Source organism: Dermacentor andersoni, chromosome 8 (genome assembly GCF_023375885.2).
Source record: "Dermacentor andersoni chromosome 8, qqDerAnde1_hic_scaffold, whole genome shotgun sequence".
NCBI lineage: Eukaryota > Metazoa > Arthropoda > Arachnida > Ixodida > Ixodidae > Dermacentor > Dermacentor andersoni.
The window spans coordinates 71,100,229-71,117,467 of NC_092821.1; the positions used below are offsets into that span (position 1 = coordinate 71,100,229).

Here is a 17,239-nt window from a genome sequence, read left to right on the forward strand (position 1 = left end):
TACAAAGACCAAAGTGTTTAAGAGCAGTTCTATCCCTCTATGCTGTAGCAGTACCCTGGAAAGCACTGAAATTTATGCTCGTTGATAACAGAGCTGTCGCTACGAAACTCCTGACTGGAACAAGGGTTCGCAGAATGAGTTCCATGGGAAGAAATCAACACCGATGCATGCGGAGTGTATTACTGTAGATATCTCATCATGCTGTCGTTAAGAGTGAAAGGCTTTCGACCAGACTTAGAGCCCTGTTTGACGCCTCTTCTCTGTGATTCAGGATGTACGTTTCTCAACGAAGCTCTGGAACCAAAACTAAACTTGAACCCAGACGTACTCCAGGCGTTTCTAAATTTTAAAAATGAACGATCTTGAAATAAGTGTGGACATTGAGACCGTATTCTTGCGAATTTCGGTTCAACTGATAGACTGGGATGCCCTCCAAATATGATGTGAATTCCTCCCAGTGACTCAATACCTTGACCTTCCCACAGAAATTTGTAAAATGACATGGGCGCCTTTCGGTTCGACAAGGTGTCTCTTTGAACTCGCAGACACCGTGCGTCACCATTTCTGAACTGCCGGACATTATACACAAGCAATAATTAGCCCAAGCCACCATCATCTCCTGAATACTGGTTCATATGACATTCTTATCGATCTAAAGAAGCAGTACTGCATTCTGCGAAGAATGTAAATGGTGAAAAAGGTGCTGAAAAAGATGTGCGACGCGTAATAGCATAAACAGCCCTGCGACCACTGAGCCAAGAGGTCATCTGCCTGGTGAGAAGGTAACACAAGCACCATATTTTGATGCTACAGGTGCAGGCTTGTCTGGACCACGGAAATAATATATCGGCCATTTCAAGTGTGCAGTTACGCACGCAATTCACATTGAACAGCTGACTAACAAGTCGACCACAAGCTTCCTGTTGAGGTAAAGTACATTGTGGAAGAGGAGTCCATCAAGCCATCTTTTCTAACAACGTCATGGCATCTCAGCGCGCTTATGAGTACCTAAGGAGGCTGTGGCCAATAATAAAAGAAGACATTTTGAGCTTCTTTGCAAGCGACCTGATTCGCTTGAAGTATAAAACTGAGGAGGCCGCTCGCTTGGACGGTTTGTGGGAAAGAAAGGCTTCGATGGGGGCGAAATACGAAAACACGCGTGTACTTAGACTGAGTTGCACGTTAAAGGTTCCCTAGTGGTCCAAATTGTTCCGCAGTCTCCCACTACGGCGTGCCTTAAGTCAAATCGTAGTTCTGTTCCGGAAAACCGCATAATTCATTTTTTTTTTGTACGGATGATTGATCCTGTCAAATCATTAAAACAGGTCTTGGGACACCGTTACGTGAACTTCTAAAAGCACACAATAATAATAACAATATTTTGGCCTGTCACCAACTGTCCACCCCTGACCTACGTCTACGCGGATGTGAACGAATTCGAATCTGTAAGGCCATCTCACTTTCTTCTAGGAAAGCGATTGACCACTCTTTCTAGCAGCAGTTCCACTAGAGGCGCGGCTCAGCCACCTTGTCAACTCACTCGTCGCTGGCACTACGGTCAAAAGATGACCGACCAGTTTTGGCATTGGTGTCAAAACGAATATATCACGGGTCTCCCATGAGTACATTTCCCTATGCCGTGTCCGTCAGGCGCACGAAAGACAGGCACTCTTTTTGTTCATTTTCTGACAAGATGAAACGATCAGACCCTGAGAGGTGTGAATTCCGATTAGAACGACCTTCAAACGATCAATTCAATTGTTGTATCCAGTGGAATACACAGGCAAATAACGTGAAGCTCATTCTGGGGGTAGTATGAAGAAACTACAAATTTAATGCTTAATTCTTTCGGCAACTGGCTACCGCGTACTCTCTAGAACACACTCGATAACGGCCATTTCCATCAAAAAAGTATGCAGAAACATTACAGAATTTTTTAAAATATGCATAAGCATACCAACAAAATTTCGCTAGCCCATCCTCAAGGTTCAAGTTTGCCCGCCCCCAAATTTAAGTTGCCCAACTCGCAAACTTCGAGTTAGTCTAACCCCAAGTTTCAAGTTGGCCACCTCAAATTTTCCGTTGAGCCACACCTAACTTTCAAGTTGTCCCACTCCCAAATTTCAAATCGGTCCGCCCCAAATTTTAAGCTGACCATAAAGGGTTAACAGCGCCCGCGGATGGCGATATCGAGAACAGGACACAGTGCTAAACCCATTACGATGCTTTACCAACTAGCCCACCAAGCCATTTCTTGTAACTTGACCCACCCCCACATTTCATGTTGGTCCGACCCCAAAGTTAATGTTGGCCCACCCCAAATTTTTAGTTGGGCCACCCCTAAACTGCAAGTTTACCAAACCCTAAATTTCAAGTTGGTCGACCTCCAAGTTTCAAGTTGGCTCATCCATACTATAAAGTTCCCGACGTATTTTCCATGAAGTCCTATGTATCCCTATGGTTATGAATAAATCTGATCACATGGCAATTCTCTCTGATCATTGTTTTTTGTTTCAATTGCTCCTTACCGCTTATAAAGTTAACAATCATCTACATTTCACCATCATCAGCAGCAGCACCAGCCTATTTTATGTCCACTGCAGGACGAAGGTCTCTCCCTGGTATGTCCTATTAACCCTGTCCTGCGCCAAGCGATTCCGACTAGCGCCTGCGAATTTCTTAATTCCATCGCCCCACCAAGACTTCTGCCGTCCTCCACTGCGCTGCTCTTCTCTTGGCACCCATTCTGTAACCCTAATGGTCCATCGGTTATCTAACCTACGCATTACATGACCTGCTCAGCTGCATTTCTTGTCTTCATATTAATTCGAATATCCGCTATCCCCCTTTGCTCTCTGATCCACACCGCTCTCTTCCTGTCTCTTAACGTTACGCCTAACCCTCTTTGTTCCATCGCTCTTTGCGTGGTGCTTAACTTGTTTTCGAGCTTCTTTGTCAGTCTCCAGGTTTCTGCCACACATGTGAGCACCGTTAGAATGCACTAATTCTACACTTTTCTTTTTAATGATAAAGGATGCGACAATGTATGCCTTATGTTCTCCAATTAGTTCTTTTTCTCGTGTAAATTTCTTTTTCAGGATCAGGGTCCCCTGTGAGTAATTGACCTAGCTAAACGCACTCCTTCACATACTCTAGAGGCCGACTGGCCATCCTGAACTCTCTTTCCCTAGCCTGGCTCTATAGATCATTATCGTTGTTTTCTGCACATTAATCTTCAACCCCACTCTTGCACTCTCTCGGTTAAGGTCCTCAGTCATTTGTTGGAACTTGTCCGCAGTGTTGCTGAACACTACAACGTCATCTGCGAATCGAAGGTTGCTGAGATATTCGCCGTTCATGATCACTCTTAAGCCTTCCCATTTTAATAGCTTGAACCCTTCTTCCAAGCACGCAGTGAATAGCATGGAGAGATTGTGCCTCCTTGTCTGACCCCTTGCTTTATGGTTAGCCTCCTACATTTATAGCGAATTAAGGTAGCTGTGAAATTTCTGTAAATATTTTCCAAGATATTTACGTAAGCTTCCTGTACTCCTTCATTAGGTAACGCCTCTACGACTGCTCGTATCTCTACTACAGTCAAATGCATTTCTTAATCTATGAAAGCCATACAGAGAGGCAGATTGTACTCTGTGGATTTCTAGACTGCCCGACTGATGACATGGATGTCATCTATAGTAGGGTATCCCTTCTTGAAACCAGCCTGTTCACTTGGTTGACTTTAAGTCCAGTGTTGCCTTTATTACATCGAAGATTATCTTCGTGAATGTTTTATATTATAATAGTAGCAGGCTAATGAGCCTACATCTTTTTCATTCTTTAACGTCTCCCTTTTTGCTGATTAGTATTATGTTCACATTCTTCCAGTTCTCATGGGCCTTTGAAGTCGATAGACAGTTCGTATAAAGGGCTGCCAGTTTTTCAAGCATCTGGTTTCCTACATCTTGATTAACTCGACTGTTACTCTATTTTCTCCTGCCTCTTTTCGCCCGTTTCATGTCTTGCAAGGCCCTTCAATCTTCGTGGCTAGTTATAGAAGGTGCGCCTATAACCTTTTCATTAGCATTTCGAATGGAGGTAGCGTGGCTGCTCTCGGTACTGTACAGGCCAATATAAAATTATTCCGCTGCTTTTACTATATGTTCGAGATTGCTGGTATTGCATTGCTTATTTTTCAGTGCATACAACTTCCTTTGTCCTATGCCAATCTTCCTTCGCACTGATTTCTTGCTGCGTTAATTTTTTTACTGCTTTCTCAGTATTTGTCACACTGTAATTGGGAATAACGTTTATTTTCTCGTTGTTGATCAGTTTGCCAGTTCCGCGAATTCTATCTGATCTTTTGAGTTGAACAATTTCATTCTTTGTCGTTTCTTTATTAGGTCTTTTTTACTTGGGAGAGCTTACCTACTGGTTGCCTTGGTGCCTTACCTCCCACTTCAATTGCTGCTTCTGAAGCCAGCCTAGTGACGGTTTCATTCATTACCTATATGCCATCTTCATCTCTGTGTTCTAGGCCTGATATTTGTTCGTACCATCCTGAATTGGTCTGCTTTTACCTTTACAACGTCTAGGTTGGCCTGTTTCTTCTTGACCACTTTTCCTCTTTCTCTCTTCAAATTGAGGTAAATCCTAGACCTTACTATCTCATGATCACTGCACTTTAGCCTACCTAACACTTCTACATACTACAATATGCTGGGATCGGCAGAAAGTAGCAAATGAATTTCATTTCTTGTTTCAACATTAGGGCTTTTTGACGTCCATTTTTTGCTCGTACGCTTCCCGAAGGTCTTCATTATTCGCAGCTTATTCCTTTCCGGGAGTTCCAGCAACACCTCCTCTCGAGTGTTCCTAGAGTGGACGCCGTAGTTGCCAATTACTTGTTCACCGGCCTGAGTTTCCTCAATTTCGCATTGAAGCCCCCCATTACTACAGTATACAGAGTCTGTACTTTTCTCATCGCTAAGTCAACATCTTCATAAAACTCATCTATTTGATCATCACCATCACTGGAGGTAGGAGTGTAGGCTTGTAGTGCGTTTAATCTATTGCTCTTATTAAGTTTTTTCGCGACTACTGCTATCCTGTCAATCATCGTGTAGAATTCGTCAATGTTGCCCGCTATCTCCTTATGGATTAGCAATCCTACTCCGTACGGCTTCTTATCGAGGCCTCTATAGCAGAGGACGTGACCATTTGTCAGCACTGTATAAGCCTCAGTAATTCTTCTCAACTCTCTAAGACCAATGATATCGCAATCAATGCCTCAAATAGTCCTGCTAGGCTAGCTTCACTCGAGAGAGTTTGGGTGTTAAAAGTTCCCAATGTCAGTTTAAAGTGGCGGCCTGTCCGGGTTCAGATATTCCTAGCACCCTCTGCTGGTTTGTAGGCCTGACCATCGCCTTGGTCAGGTGTTCTGCAGCTGCCGGGGAATGACGGCCGTTGGTTAATCTAATGAGTCATTTGAGAGGGAGTGACCGATTGCTGTACCAGGGAGGCCAATTCTTGTTCTGGTGAGAGAGTCTTTTGTTGAAGCTTAGTGGGTATTCCTAATTTGGATATATCTGGGTTAATGTAGCCCCACTGTCTCTTGGCATTATTGCCGGTGTCAGGCCCCACTCCAAGCCTGGAGATGCAGTGCCCTGGAGGAGGCGAATTCGACCTTCCCACCTTCAAATTTAAAACAAAAGAAGAAAATTCAAAGTTGTGGCTATGGCAAACAAGCTTCCAAGCTACCTCACTGAGATAACCCTGCACGCTGTGAGGCCACCTTATGTCGGAGGATTCCAGACCAGAGGATCCTACATTCCTGAAAACAAGCTTGAATTATTCGCGATGGGCCGCCAGAACAGTCTGGTTCTGAGCCGCGCGTAAACCAGGCAACCTTGAAAGAGGCCTTTCTATATGCTTGGACAGCTCTTGTACGATGGCTCCTTTAACCTACAGCAAACACGTCTACGATCAGTTAGACGTGGTTTGTACGTGTTGCGCGGGACATTTACAATATTATACCGATGAAATATCTTAACTTTGCAAATTACGCACTATTGTGCTGATAAAAGGCGTTACATTTTTTACGTGACAGTTTTTGCTGGGATACTCGCCAAAAATTGCCTACGCATTATCAGCGTTGGTTGGTTTGTTTAACTTAAACGGAGCAGGCGGTCTTCTTGGCCTGCCACCGTTTCCTCAATCTCCGAGATATAATGCCAGAGAATGCCCCAGCAGTTGTAGCCCTGTGGTTATTTGCGAGCATGCTTTGTCAGCTTTCATGTGGCGATATTATATATATACAACGCCATTCGTGACCAACCTCCCGTCCAAGCACAGTCTTTGTGATCATCTCCAATACCATGCCACGGCTTGCTTCATGGGCGTCGACAATGTCGCCATAAAGGGCAGCTTCGTCGAATTTCTGGACAAGGCCCGTTATGCTGCCGTTGATAATACCAAATAATTCCTTTACTTTTCCAGCGGAGAAACAGGCGTTGAACACTGAGCGTACTTTCCGCCACTTGTCTCCTGCAAGAAGCAGACTGACATTCATTCAGGTCACATCACGACTGCAGTCGTAGCTTAGCACTGCATTTCTAATTTATGCCTGATATGGGTGCTACCGAGATAACTTCATGTACCTAAGGATAAGAGCATCGATATTTCTTGCCCCAGTAAACCAGTGACTACTGTGTTAACCTGCCCAATTCCAGGTCACGGGTTCAATCCCGGCGGCGGCAGTCCCATTTATGAAGACGAAATTAGAAAACGCTAATGCACTTAGATTTAGAGGCAAGTGAACAAACTCCACAGTGGCCAAAATTAATCCAACGATGCCCGCTACGGCATGCCTCATGAACAGGCTGTGGTTTTGGCACAACAGCCTGGAATTAATCTCTTGCGTTGTCACCTCTGCATGGTAGCTGGAAGCAATGGAATATGGTAGCTATGGTAGTGAGAATAATGGAATATCAGACACAAGCATCCACAGACAAGAACGCTTTCTCGTTGTTCGGTGTCCCTTTACATCGCGCTTCCATTCTACACAGTAAACACGACGTACCAACTAGCGCAGTTCACTACCCTATTAGGTTATCCTATCAATTTTCAGCGATGATCTTACACTCCAACCTAAAATAGACTAACGGGGGTATAGGGGTTAGTCCTTTGAGGGACTGACTGCGCTGCCACAACGATTACACCTTTAGGGAGCGACGGCAAGACGACGAACTCTTAGCCTCCTAGCAGTTACTCTCCTGGAGATGAACCCCTAGTCCCTCCAGTTACTCCCTGGAGTAAGAAATGTTAGTCTCCCCAGTTTCTGACTGAGAATTAGCTGCTGGTGTTTGCAGTTACTCTCCGAAGACCAACTGTTCATCCTTTCCGTTACTCCACAGGGGACGAACTGTTCAGCCCTCGATATCTGTAGTTACTCCTTATGGGGTTACATTTTTTATGTCGAACGGGCTTTTCAGACGCTCGACACACGACCACAGCTGCTTGGGTGCTTGCGACACAAGATATCAACAAAACTGAAACAAAGGGACACTTTTTTTCACGGCAGCAACATGTGTGCCACAAGCACAAGTGAATTTGGCCTCTCAAAGCTGTGAAAACAAACCATGCCACCTATTAAATCAAATATTCTCTCTTCCTTCGCCGCAAAAACAATGTGAAATGCCCAGTACAAGGAAATCGGCATTGGCAGGGCAGAAAAAAAGCTATCTTCGTCGATTGTAGTCGGCTCAAGCGGCACATGGAGGGCTTTTGTTTCCAGCAGTATAGTACCCTTGAATAACACTTTAGACACCAGGTGAGGCATCCGGGTGCTGCAAAAAAGAAAATAAATTAAGGGGTTTTACATGCCAAACCCAAGTTATGATTATGAGGCACGCCGTAGGGGCGGACTCTGTATTACCAGACCATTTGGGGTTCTTTATCGTGCTGATGCAAAAAGTGTTGAGTCAAACGTTTCGATTCTGTGTGGAGTCTGCCATGTAACCCACACACAATTTGTAAGAATCAATTTGATTTATACGCTGTGATACAGCTAAAGCAGGTAAACTACAATTGAACAGACAACCAATCTGTACAACTCAGCAGCACGACAATGACTAGTTACACTGGCTTGTAAAAATGTTACCATTCCATCCTTTGTTTCTCGGACACATTATGAAAGCAACAGCCTTAAGAAAGAAGTAAGAGAACATATGCAAGCTTGAAAACTTATTGGAAGACACAATCTAAGCAGTATCCTCTGAGTGACTGGTTTCTAAGGACATGCCTGTTCAATATTTTGAATGCCAAAGGGTGCACCTTTTTTTTTAATGCTGAAAACAGTAGGTGGAACAGACTGGGCATTAGCCGACAGAAGCAGAAATTAAAGAAGTCGATTGACACAGCGACCATTATGTAACAAAATCAAGGTAGAACTGTATGAGCATACTGCAAAAGTCAAAACTGATAATTTGCTTCAAACCGTGCTACAACATCAGATGTTTAGGCACTGCAGAACATTTATTTGTAGCATGCTGCATAAGAAATATAAGCATAACTGAGCAAAGTAAGTTTGGAACATGCTGCCAGTGTGCACATATTCACTATCTTCTTTTACAGCAAGTCTGCGCACACATAAGGGCACAGCCTTTTTCTGGAATTGTGAGCTTCAGGAGAGCTGCACGTGTAATCGATAGCCACAAAGCATGTGCAGGGACCTTAAGTATCCACTACACACAAATACTACGGGCAACATTAAGCAGCATTACTGTACGAGCAGTAAGAGTTATCAAAGGAACGAGCCTTAAATGTAATAAACAAGCTAATGTCATGCGTAGGAGGCTGACAGGGTGTATGGGCAGAGGTCATGAAAGAGCCATTTCCCAACTTGGTTCCGATTCTTAAAATGCTTGACAAGCTAATGATTTTGCAGGCTTGATTTCAGGGTCAGAGACGGATTCGGCAGTGTGTAGCACATGGACATCAAGGACGTTAACAATCTTAAAATGCAGGAAAACTAAACAAGAGAAGTTTGCACATTTACAACAATGCCCTGCAATTCCGATGCTTTTAGGAGAAGCAGGAAAGTATTCACTTTGGTTCCCAAATCAGAGCTCATTCGTGGGATCAGTATTTAGTTTGCATTTTAACCCCACTGGTCATTATCCTGTGCTGGTTTCTGCGTGGATTCTTCCCCTGCCTTTGTGTTCCTCACTGCAGTTATAAACATTATGGCACGCTGCCCATCATAACCGTATATTATTACTACTGCAATAGCGTTTCACGAGTCCGTTATTCGGGTAAATGCAAGTGCAAGGGAACAGGGCCTGGCCATTTGACCATGCCGTTTAACTGGATGAGCAGAAGCGCAAATGTGAATGGTCTGCACGGTGCAGCCACCTGGTGGCACAGAGCTCAACCGTACACAATAGCAGTAACGAAATGTATTCTTGTTTGCTGCTGGTGCAAATTTTTCGCAGGAGTGTAATCATCAACATGGTGTTTTTGTAAATGTTTAAAATCTTTTACAGCTGGTTAGAGCAATACTAGCACTTGGTTTGGCTGGTGAAGCTCTGCGCCAAGTCAATGGACCGTGCAGACTGGTTAGGCCGCTCACGTACGTCTACGCTAATGTTCCTTCATCAGCTTGAGTTTATGCCTCCAGCCATCTGTCGAAACGCCCAGCTCGCCTGTGGTTACCGGAATACCAGACACGTTCGGCGCTGCGACAGAATGCTCGCAACGCACGCTGCTCCAACAGCTCTCGCTCGGGGTCGACTGTCCAGCAGCTGACGCAGAGTTTGGAGAGAGAAGAACAAGACGACGAACCTGCTGCTAGCCTGTCTGAGTAGCTCTGCCTACATTTATCGTTATTTTCGTTATTTTCTGTTAATATTACTGGTCAGAACGGTTCAAGACGTCTGTCGACTCGAAAAGGTACCTTCCGTATCGGAGACCGACGGGTGCTGCGCCACCCGCCGCCTCACAAGGTGCTAGAAGGAACCAAGCTGGCACCGACGAGCACCCCGCCATGACCTCCCAAGGGCTGACACCGGGTCAGAAACGCCAGCTGGTTTGTACAAGCCAGCCTGACTGCAAGCGACAAGACACTGGTGAATCTGAAGACGAGTCAACTATCATCGAGGACGACAACGTGGCGAACCCTTCAGACCTGGACATGGACGAGGTTGGTTTCCGAATTGTGCGCCATCGTAAAGACAGGGCGGAGGGCATTCCAGTGTTAATCACTGCAGCATCCGAAAGAGATTATTTAAGGCAAGTAAACCCGATTGTCCTGTATTCTGATCTTGAAAGGATTCTCGGTGGAGCACCAGTAAAGAGCCACTTCACAGCACAGGGAGCATTGCTCTTAGATGTAGAGACAGAAGGACAAGCCAACGTCCTTCTAGAGACCAAGAATATCGGCGGCATAGTCATATCTGCCCGTGTCCCACACAGTTATATGAAAAATACGTGCATTGTTAGAGGAGTCCCTAAATGGTACTCGGATGAAGAGCTGCTCACCTACCTGAGACCTCAGGGAGTGTTCCATGCAAGAAGAATCATCCGTCGGGTCCAAACCTCATCATCTGAATGGGAGTCAAGGCGCACTAACTCGGTGGTTCTCACATTTGCTCCAAATTCTGAACGCCCGGAGAAGATGAACCTTGGTTTCACCAGACACGAGCTTGTCGACTACGTGGAGACACCACCACGCTGTTTTAAGTGTCAGCGCTTCGGACATATCGCTAAGTACTGTCATGGGGAACAGAGGTGCAAGCGCTGTGGGGGACCTCATGACTTTAAGACGTGTGCAAGTAAAGACAACTTTGTGTGTGGAAATTGCGGCGGTGTCCATCCTGCTAGCTACGGTCGATGTCCTGCGCGGACAGCTGCTCAGCGAAGAAATAAGTTGTTTGTTCTGGGCCCAAAGAGTGCAAGCGCACCATCGAACACGAAGAAGACGTCCAGAGCGCCACAACTAACTGGTTTGGAAACAGAGTACGCATCTCATTTCCCGCGTCTCACACCGATAAACGAAGTTATTGAGCCAACGCAAACGGTCACAGCCACTGAGAAACCTGTTCGAAAAGAGTACGAAAAACGCACCTATGCGGCCGCAGTAAACCGACCTCAAGTACCACTTGGAAACAGTCAGCAGGAAAACTGCCAGCATGTTATACGCGCTTTGTTCACGGCACTACGTTCCCACGTTGCGAAGATGCCAGCTAGTTCAACGAAGGATATGCTGGAAGCAGTGCTGGCTCTTGAGTCAGTAATACTCTGCTCTACTTCCACATACCCTCAGTAGCATAATGGCAATTTCTCGCCCACTTGGTCCATTCCGTCGTCCAAAAGTGCCCTTAATAATGCAATGGAACTGCGCCGGTATTCTACAGCGTCTTTCTGAACTCAGCCTTTTCCTTCGAGACATACGTATACCGATTCTAGCCCTCTCGGAGGCCGGTCTCTCAAATGGAAGGACGATCCCAGGGTACATCAGACATGGAAATCCGAGTATACCGTCATTTGCAAATGGAAGTGCGATGGTATACATCAGGCGAGAAATACCTCACGTCACCTTACCAGTGCAAGACCTTTGTTCTACCTCCTTGGTGCAAGTGTGCCTAGGAAAACGAAAACTCAGTGTGGTGTCGGCGTATATAAGTCCGCGCAGGAAGGTCTCCATGGAGGCGTTTATAAAGGACCTTTGCATTCGTTGCCCCTCTCCTAGAATAATCTGTGGCGACTTTAACGCACGTCATTCGCTTTGGGGAGATAAGACTGAAGATTCCCGAGGCAAGGAACTTGTCGCAGCCGCGGATGCTGCTGACTTATGTATCGCGAACGATGGCAAACCGACTTTCTTCAGACCACCAGATTCATGGAGTGCCATAGACCTCGTGATCCATTCTACAGACCTTGTCTTATCGTCAACAACGGCCCCAGACAGGATGGGCAGTGACCACTTTCCGATCTTCACCAACATCACCGGATTTCACACTGCTGGGCGACAATTCTGTGCTGTGACACGCTGGGACACATACAGAGAAGCGTTGGATGGATCCCCTGGTGAGCTGTTCGCAGATATGCTGCAGAGCAAAAGAGTGGCTACCTCAATGTTGAAACTGCCAGATCATTTCCCTACTCCTGATTTGAAACTAAAGAACCTCTGCGCAGCGCGTAGGAAAGCGTAGCGAAAACTAATGAGAAAAACGGGAAGTCCATCTGCGAAAACTGAATACAACACGATAAACGCTGTCATCCGTCGTCACACAAAAAGATTAAGACGAGTTCAATGGGCTGCTTTCTGTGAGAGCTTATCGGCCTTTCCTCCCATGGCAAGGATATGGGGCGTAATGAATAGCCTATCCGGAAAGATTCGCCTACAAGGGCCATTCGAAGCACTTGCTTTAAAGCAAGGAAAAGATTTGCAAACCCTTGCAGAAGAGTTTGCAGACGTATACACATCTGGCAGATCACCAGGCGTATCGAACCCTCTGTTGTTTGAAGCATTCCATACCATGGTTACGCCGTTCACCTTTCGTGAGTTGGATTTGGCGCTTAGCAAATTAAGAAGACGCTGTGCTGTGGGTCCCGATTCGATCAGCAATCAAATGCTGACAAATCTGCCATATGAACGAAAATGAGCCCTTCTGGACATATTTAATCATGTCTGGAGCACAGGAGAGATCCCAGACGCGTGGAAGACAGCATGTGTGGTGCCAGTGCTCAAGTCCGGAAAGGATCCTGCAAACCTCACCCCATATCGGCCAATATCGCTAACATCATGCGTATCAAAGTTCATGGAAAGACTAATATGTACGAGGTTAACATGGTATCTTGAGCAAGGAAATAGACTGCCATCATGTATGACCGGATTTCGTCCACGGTTGAGTGCCCAGGTCAGTGTCTTGGATCTACTAAGCCATATCGAGCATCATCGCGCCGACGGCCTTTCCGCACTCGCCATCTTTATGGACGTTGCCAAGGCATACGACTGTGTGCTTCACACAGGCATCATCAACGGACTCCAAGCCATGGGCGTCTCGCGAAATGCTCTTCGATTCGTCCATGAATTTCTCAGCGATCGATGTGTCCAAGTTAAGCTCGGAAGTATAATGAGTGACAAGCGACGAATTTCCCTCGGCGTTCCACAAGGAAGCGTCCTATCTCCCTTGCTTTTTAACGTTGCCATGCCCAGCCTTCCAGATGCCCTGAAAACAGGTCGGACGGCAGTTAAAATGTCCATCTACGCACATGACATCTGCATTTGGATCTCGGGGTACCAGCACAAACGTTTGGCCCGGATAGCCCTGGCCGCAATCTCCACTATCGATCGCAACTTATCGACGTTTGGCCTATCTTTATCAGCAGAAAAATCTGCCTTCATGCTTTTCCCTGGAGTGAGACGCAAGTCAACACGTCTGACGCTGAATATCAGAGGGCATTCAATTCTTCGTGCAACTCGTGTTCGATTCCTGGGCGTCACCATCGACAACAAGCTACTATGGCGTGGTGCGGTCGAAAGTGTTGTAGCTGCATCAGTGCAAAGAGTCAATGCGCTTCGTCGATTGGCAGGTGTACGTTGGGGAAACAATCCTATATCCATGCTTAAACTGAACGCTGCACTGATAACAAGCCGCATTCTCTATCAGCTCCCTCTGATATCACCGTCATCGAGTCAATTCGAGCGCTTGGAGGCAGTGCACAGAAAGGAACTTCGCTTGGCGATGGAAGTTCCAATGGCGGCTTCAAACATGAAAGTCACTAATGAGGCAGAGTCTCTTCCACTCCGCCTCTTGGCATCTCAGGCCTTGCTGACGCAGCTATTAAGGCTGCGTGAGTCACGCGCAGGCACGGCGCTTCTCCGGCGGCTAAGAGCAAGAACTCGCTCACATTTCCATGCGGCGCTGAACACCTTCCGATTTTTAGGGCTGGAATGGCCTAAACGAAGTCGCCTTGACCCGCCATGGTCCTTTTTGGACGTTACCTGCAACCTCAATGTACCCCACCTACTGAGGAAACGCACCATTTCAACTGCCGAAGCAAAGTTTATTGTGCTGGACAACTTGAGCACTGTGTTTCAAAGCCATCTACAAGTGTACACAGACGGTGCGGTGTGCGCACAGACAGACAGCTGTGCAGCGGCATTCTGCATACCATCCCTTGATGTGTCATGGTCTGGCCGGCTGGATCGCGTAGTTTCCTCTACAACAGTAGAAAGCGCCGCAATCACCGCGGCTTTGCGGAAACTACGGGCCTTTTCTGCACGGGATGTCGTGGTGCTGACGGATTCCAAGTCAGCATTACAGAGATTACATCGGGGCCTACCTCTAGAGAAATTTACAAGGCAGTCTCTGGCACTGATTACCGACCTAACGAGCAAAGGATTTAACATAAGGTTTCAATGGATTCCATCACACGTAGGAATTGATGGAAACGAGAAAGCTGACGCCCTTGCACGCCTAGCGCTGACATGTGTCCCAAAAGTGAAAGCTCCAAAAGCTTTTCAAAACCCTAAGGGTGCAATCCGCCTTCACTTTATAGAGATGCACAAGAATCCACACGAATCCTGTGTAACTCATGGATTTACACGCGAACAAGCGACGCTTTTATACCGCATCAGGACCGACTCCGCGTACATCCCAGCTTGGTTATTTAAGACTGGGCTTCGCGCTTCCCCACTCTGTGTTTTCTGTGGTGACATTGGCGACATCGAACATTTCATTTGGCTATGCCCGCAGTTTGACACAGAAAGAAAAGCGATGGTCGACAACCTACAAAAAAGCGGTCTCACGCACTGGACCTTTGAAGACGTTGTTTTCCCCGCAGGGCCCGCGGCATTGAGGAAGAGAGCGCAACGACTGCTGATAGCCTTCCTGCGAGACACGGGGCTCATCGACACCTGGCGACACTCCCCTGATCTCAACTCGAAGGAGGATAAGGCGGAACAATTGCCGGCTATGTATGCCAGGCTAACCCCGCCTGCTTCAACATCACCACCACCACCACCACCACAACCACCACCACCACCACCACCACCACCACCACCACCACCACCACCACCACCACCAGAGTTTGGAGAGGCTTCTTACGCTCGCTCCTAGAGAATTCCAGGCTTCGGCCTCCGCGGCCCGAACTCACGGGCCGCCCGGCTTCCAGCTTTGATCACCCCGCTACCGCTTGGGTGCCCCGGAGATCCTGCGCCGCCTGCTTTAATATAACCTCATGTGCTCTCCTGAGGCCTCCGTATGCCGGTTGCATGTGCCCTCCTGGAGCAGTGCTTGTAAAAAATCCGATCTATCGTCACGACGAAAAAAGCGACCCGCGACTTACACAACACCAGTCAGAATATTGCCCATTGAGACATAACGATTACCAAGTGGCGTCCGCGCCCACTGCCTCACCGCCGGGCAACCAGAGGTGGAGCTTATAAACTAACTCGACCGTACTCCGCAAAGCCGGCATGTCTAGGGGACAAACGAATACAACGCGCGCTAAGAGACCTCCTCCGTAGTGCGTAGGCAAAGTCACATATACAAGGAGCGAAGGCCCCCAGATTTGCCCTCTCATACCCGCTCATACTCGCGTCTGCGCAGAAACATCGAGCGCCTCAAAAAGCGCCCCGCCCCGCTGTACCTACTGGCAATTGTAAAAATGCTTTCGGGGTCGCTGCATAGTATGTGGTCAGCCACCGCTGAGTTTGTGATCAGCGGATGCTCACGAAGGGGATAAATGACATGGCGAAGCGCTACAATGCCGCACGCGATCGAGAGACCTATCTACGCACATAGGTGCGAAACACGGTTGTTTTATATTATTTTCTTTTCTTGCATGAGGTGTGGTTCTTCGCGGAAAACTTGCCTGGGGCCAGATAACGTAAAACTATTCCAATATGTTTTTATTCCAATCTCCTGACGTAAATTTGGGCAACCGCCGTAGCAAGGATCGGGCGATCAGCCGCAGGGTCGTCTGAATAGGCCAATCAAAGGCTCTCATCGTTTATAGGAGGTCACTTTTGTTTGCTTGAAAAGCGAATAACATTGCCTACGCTGAGCGGCTTGTCATATCTAATTGGCTTGCAAGAGGCGAGGAGCACGCTCAAGTGGACAAGGATTCGATGGGGCCGAACCACTGCACTGAAAATGGATAAGCGGATCAAGAGGATGGTGCCGGCGTCTACGGTTCGTCCGATTTTCCTTACTTAGCTTGCGGTGGCTCGTCGAAAATCGCGGCGGCATGCGACGGAAGCTTAAGAATGACGCTGAAACGGATGCTCAGCAAAGAAGAGTTGGCAGAACGAGGTGCTAAACATGCCAAAAGTGCTCGAAAACGTCACACGGCCACGCAGAAAGTCTTGTTATACGCAATTAAACCCATGCTCTCCGGTAGGTGCGAGTCACCAGTGCCTGAGTGAGTAACATAGCCATCTTTTATTTCTTTCGGAAAGGGGCAGCCTGCAGCTATTCCGAAAAAAATCAGATTTGTTCGGCATATTAATGCATCTTTATCACATACACGTCAGTTTGAGGCGGTGAGGTTTTGCGGTTTTGTTACGTCGCGTGACAGGCAGGGGAAGTGGGTGCAGCCCGAAAACTTTTCACCAATAGTCGAGGGCTAATGGCGAAAAGGGTTCGAATCAGAAATAACTATTTTTCTTTTGTTCGATCAAATCACGCATAACGAGCGTGTATACGTCGTATCAGATGGGTAGGTATCACGGTTTTAGTGACGTCGCGTGACAGACAGGTTAAGTGGGGGTGGTCCAAAAAAGTTTTACACCAATCCCGGAGGGCTGGTTGCAGAATTGGAATAGAAAAGTTTGGAATAGTTTTAATTTATAGTGTCCCTGAATGCGTAAGGTTGAGCAGAAAGGCAAACCCCTGGACGCGAGTGCGCTAATACAGCGGCGTGAACTCGCTATCACATCGGTTGTTCTTGTGGTAGGTTAGCGTGAGCCCCGCAGCAATGTATAGGTTGCTGCTGGCATATAGATTGTGTATAGGTTGCATTCAGGATGCGTATGGTATATATACTATACGCAAACTTTACTTTAAGCACTGGTTGTACACATAGTCCGAACCATAGTTTTCGCTATCGTATGTTTCTGGCGACGTTGTACGGGGTCCCATTTAGCTTCTCATTTGATTCCGATGTTCACGGGGCATTTTTGTCCCAGGTTGTTCGCAGATGCGCTATCTGACTCATAGTGAATGCAGATTCA

The 17,239-nt window shown here is 46.9% G+C and overlaps 1 protein-coding gene across 1 annotated transcript in view; it reads right to left on the bottom strand.

The window, feature by feature from the left end:
• LOC126538859 (cytochrome P450 3A29-like) overlaps positions 1–17,239 on the bottom strand; it is a 41,886-nt gene that overhangs the window by 3,494 nt on the left and 21,153 nt on the right. Inside the window, exon 4 of the mRNA XM_050185584.2 lies at positions 6,335–6,543. Coding sequence (XP_050041541.1) covers positions 6,335–6,543 — 209 coding nt within the window. The remainder of the gene's footprint in view (positions 1–6,334; positions 6,544–17,239) is intronic.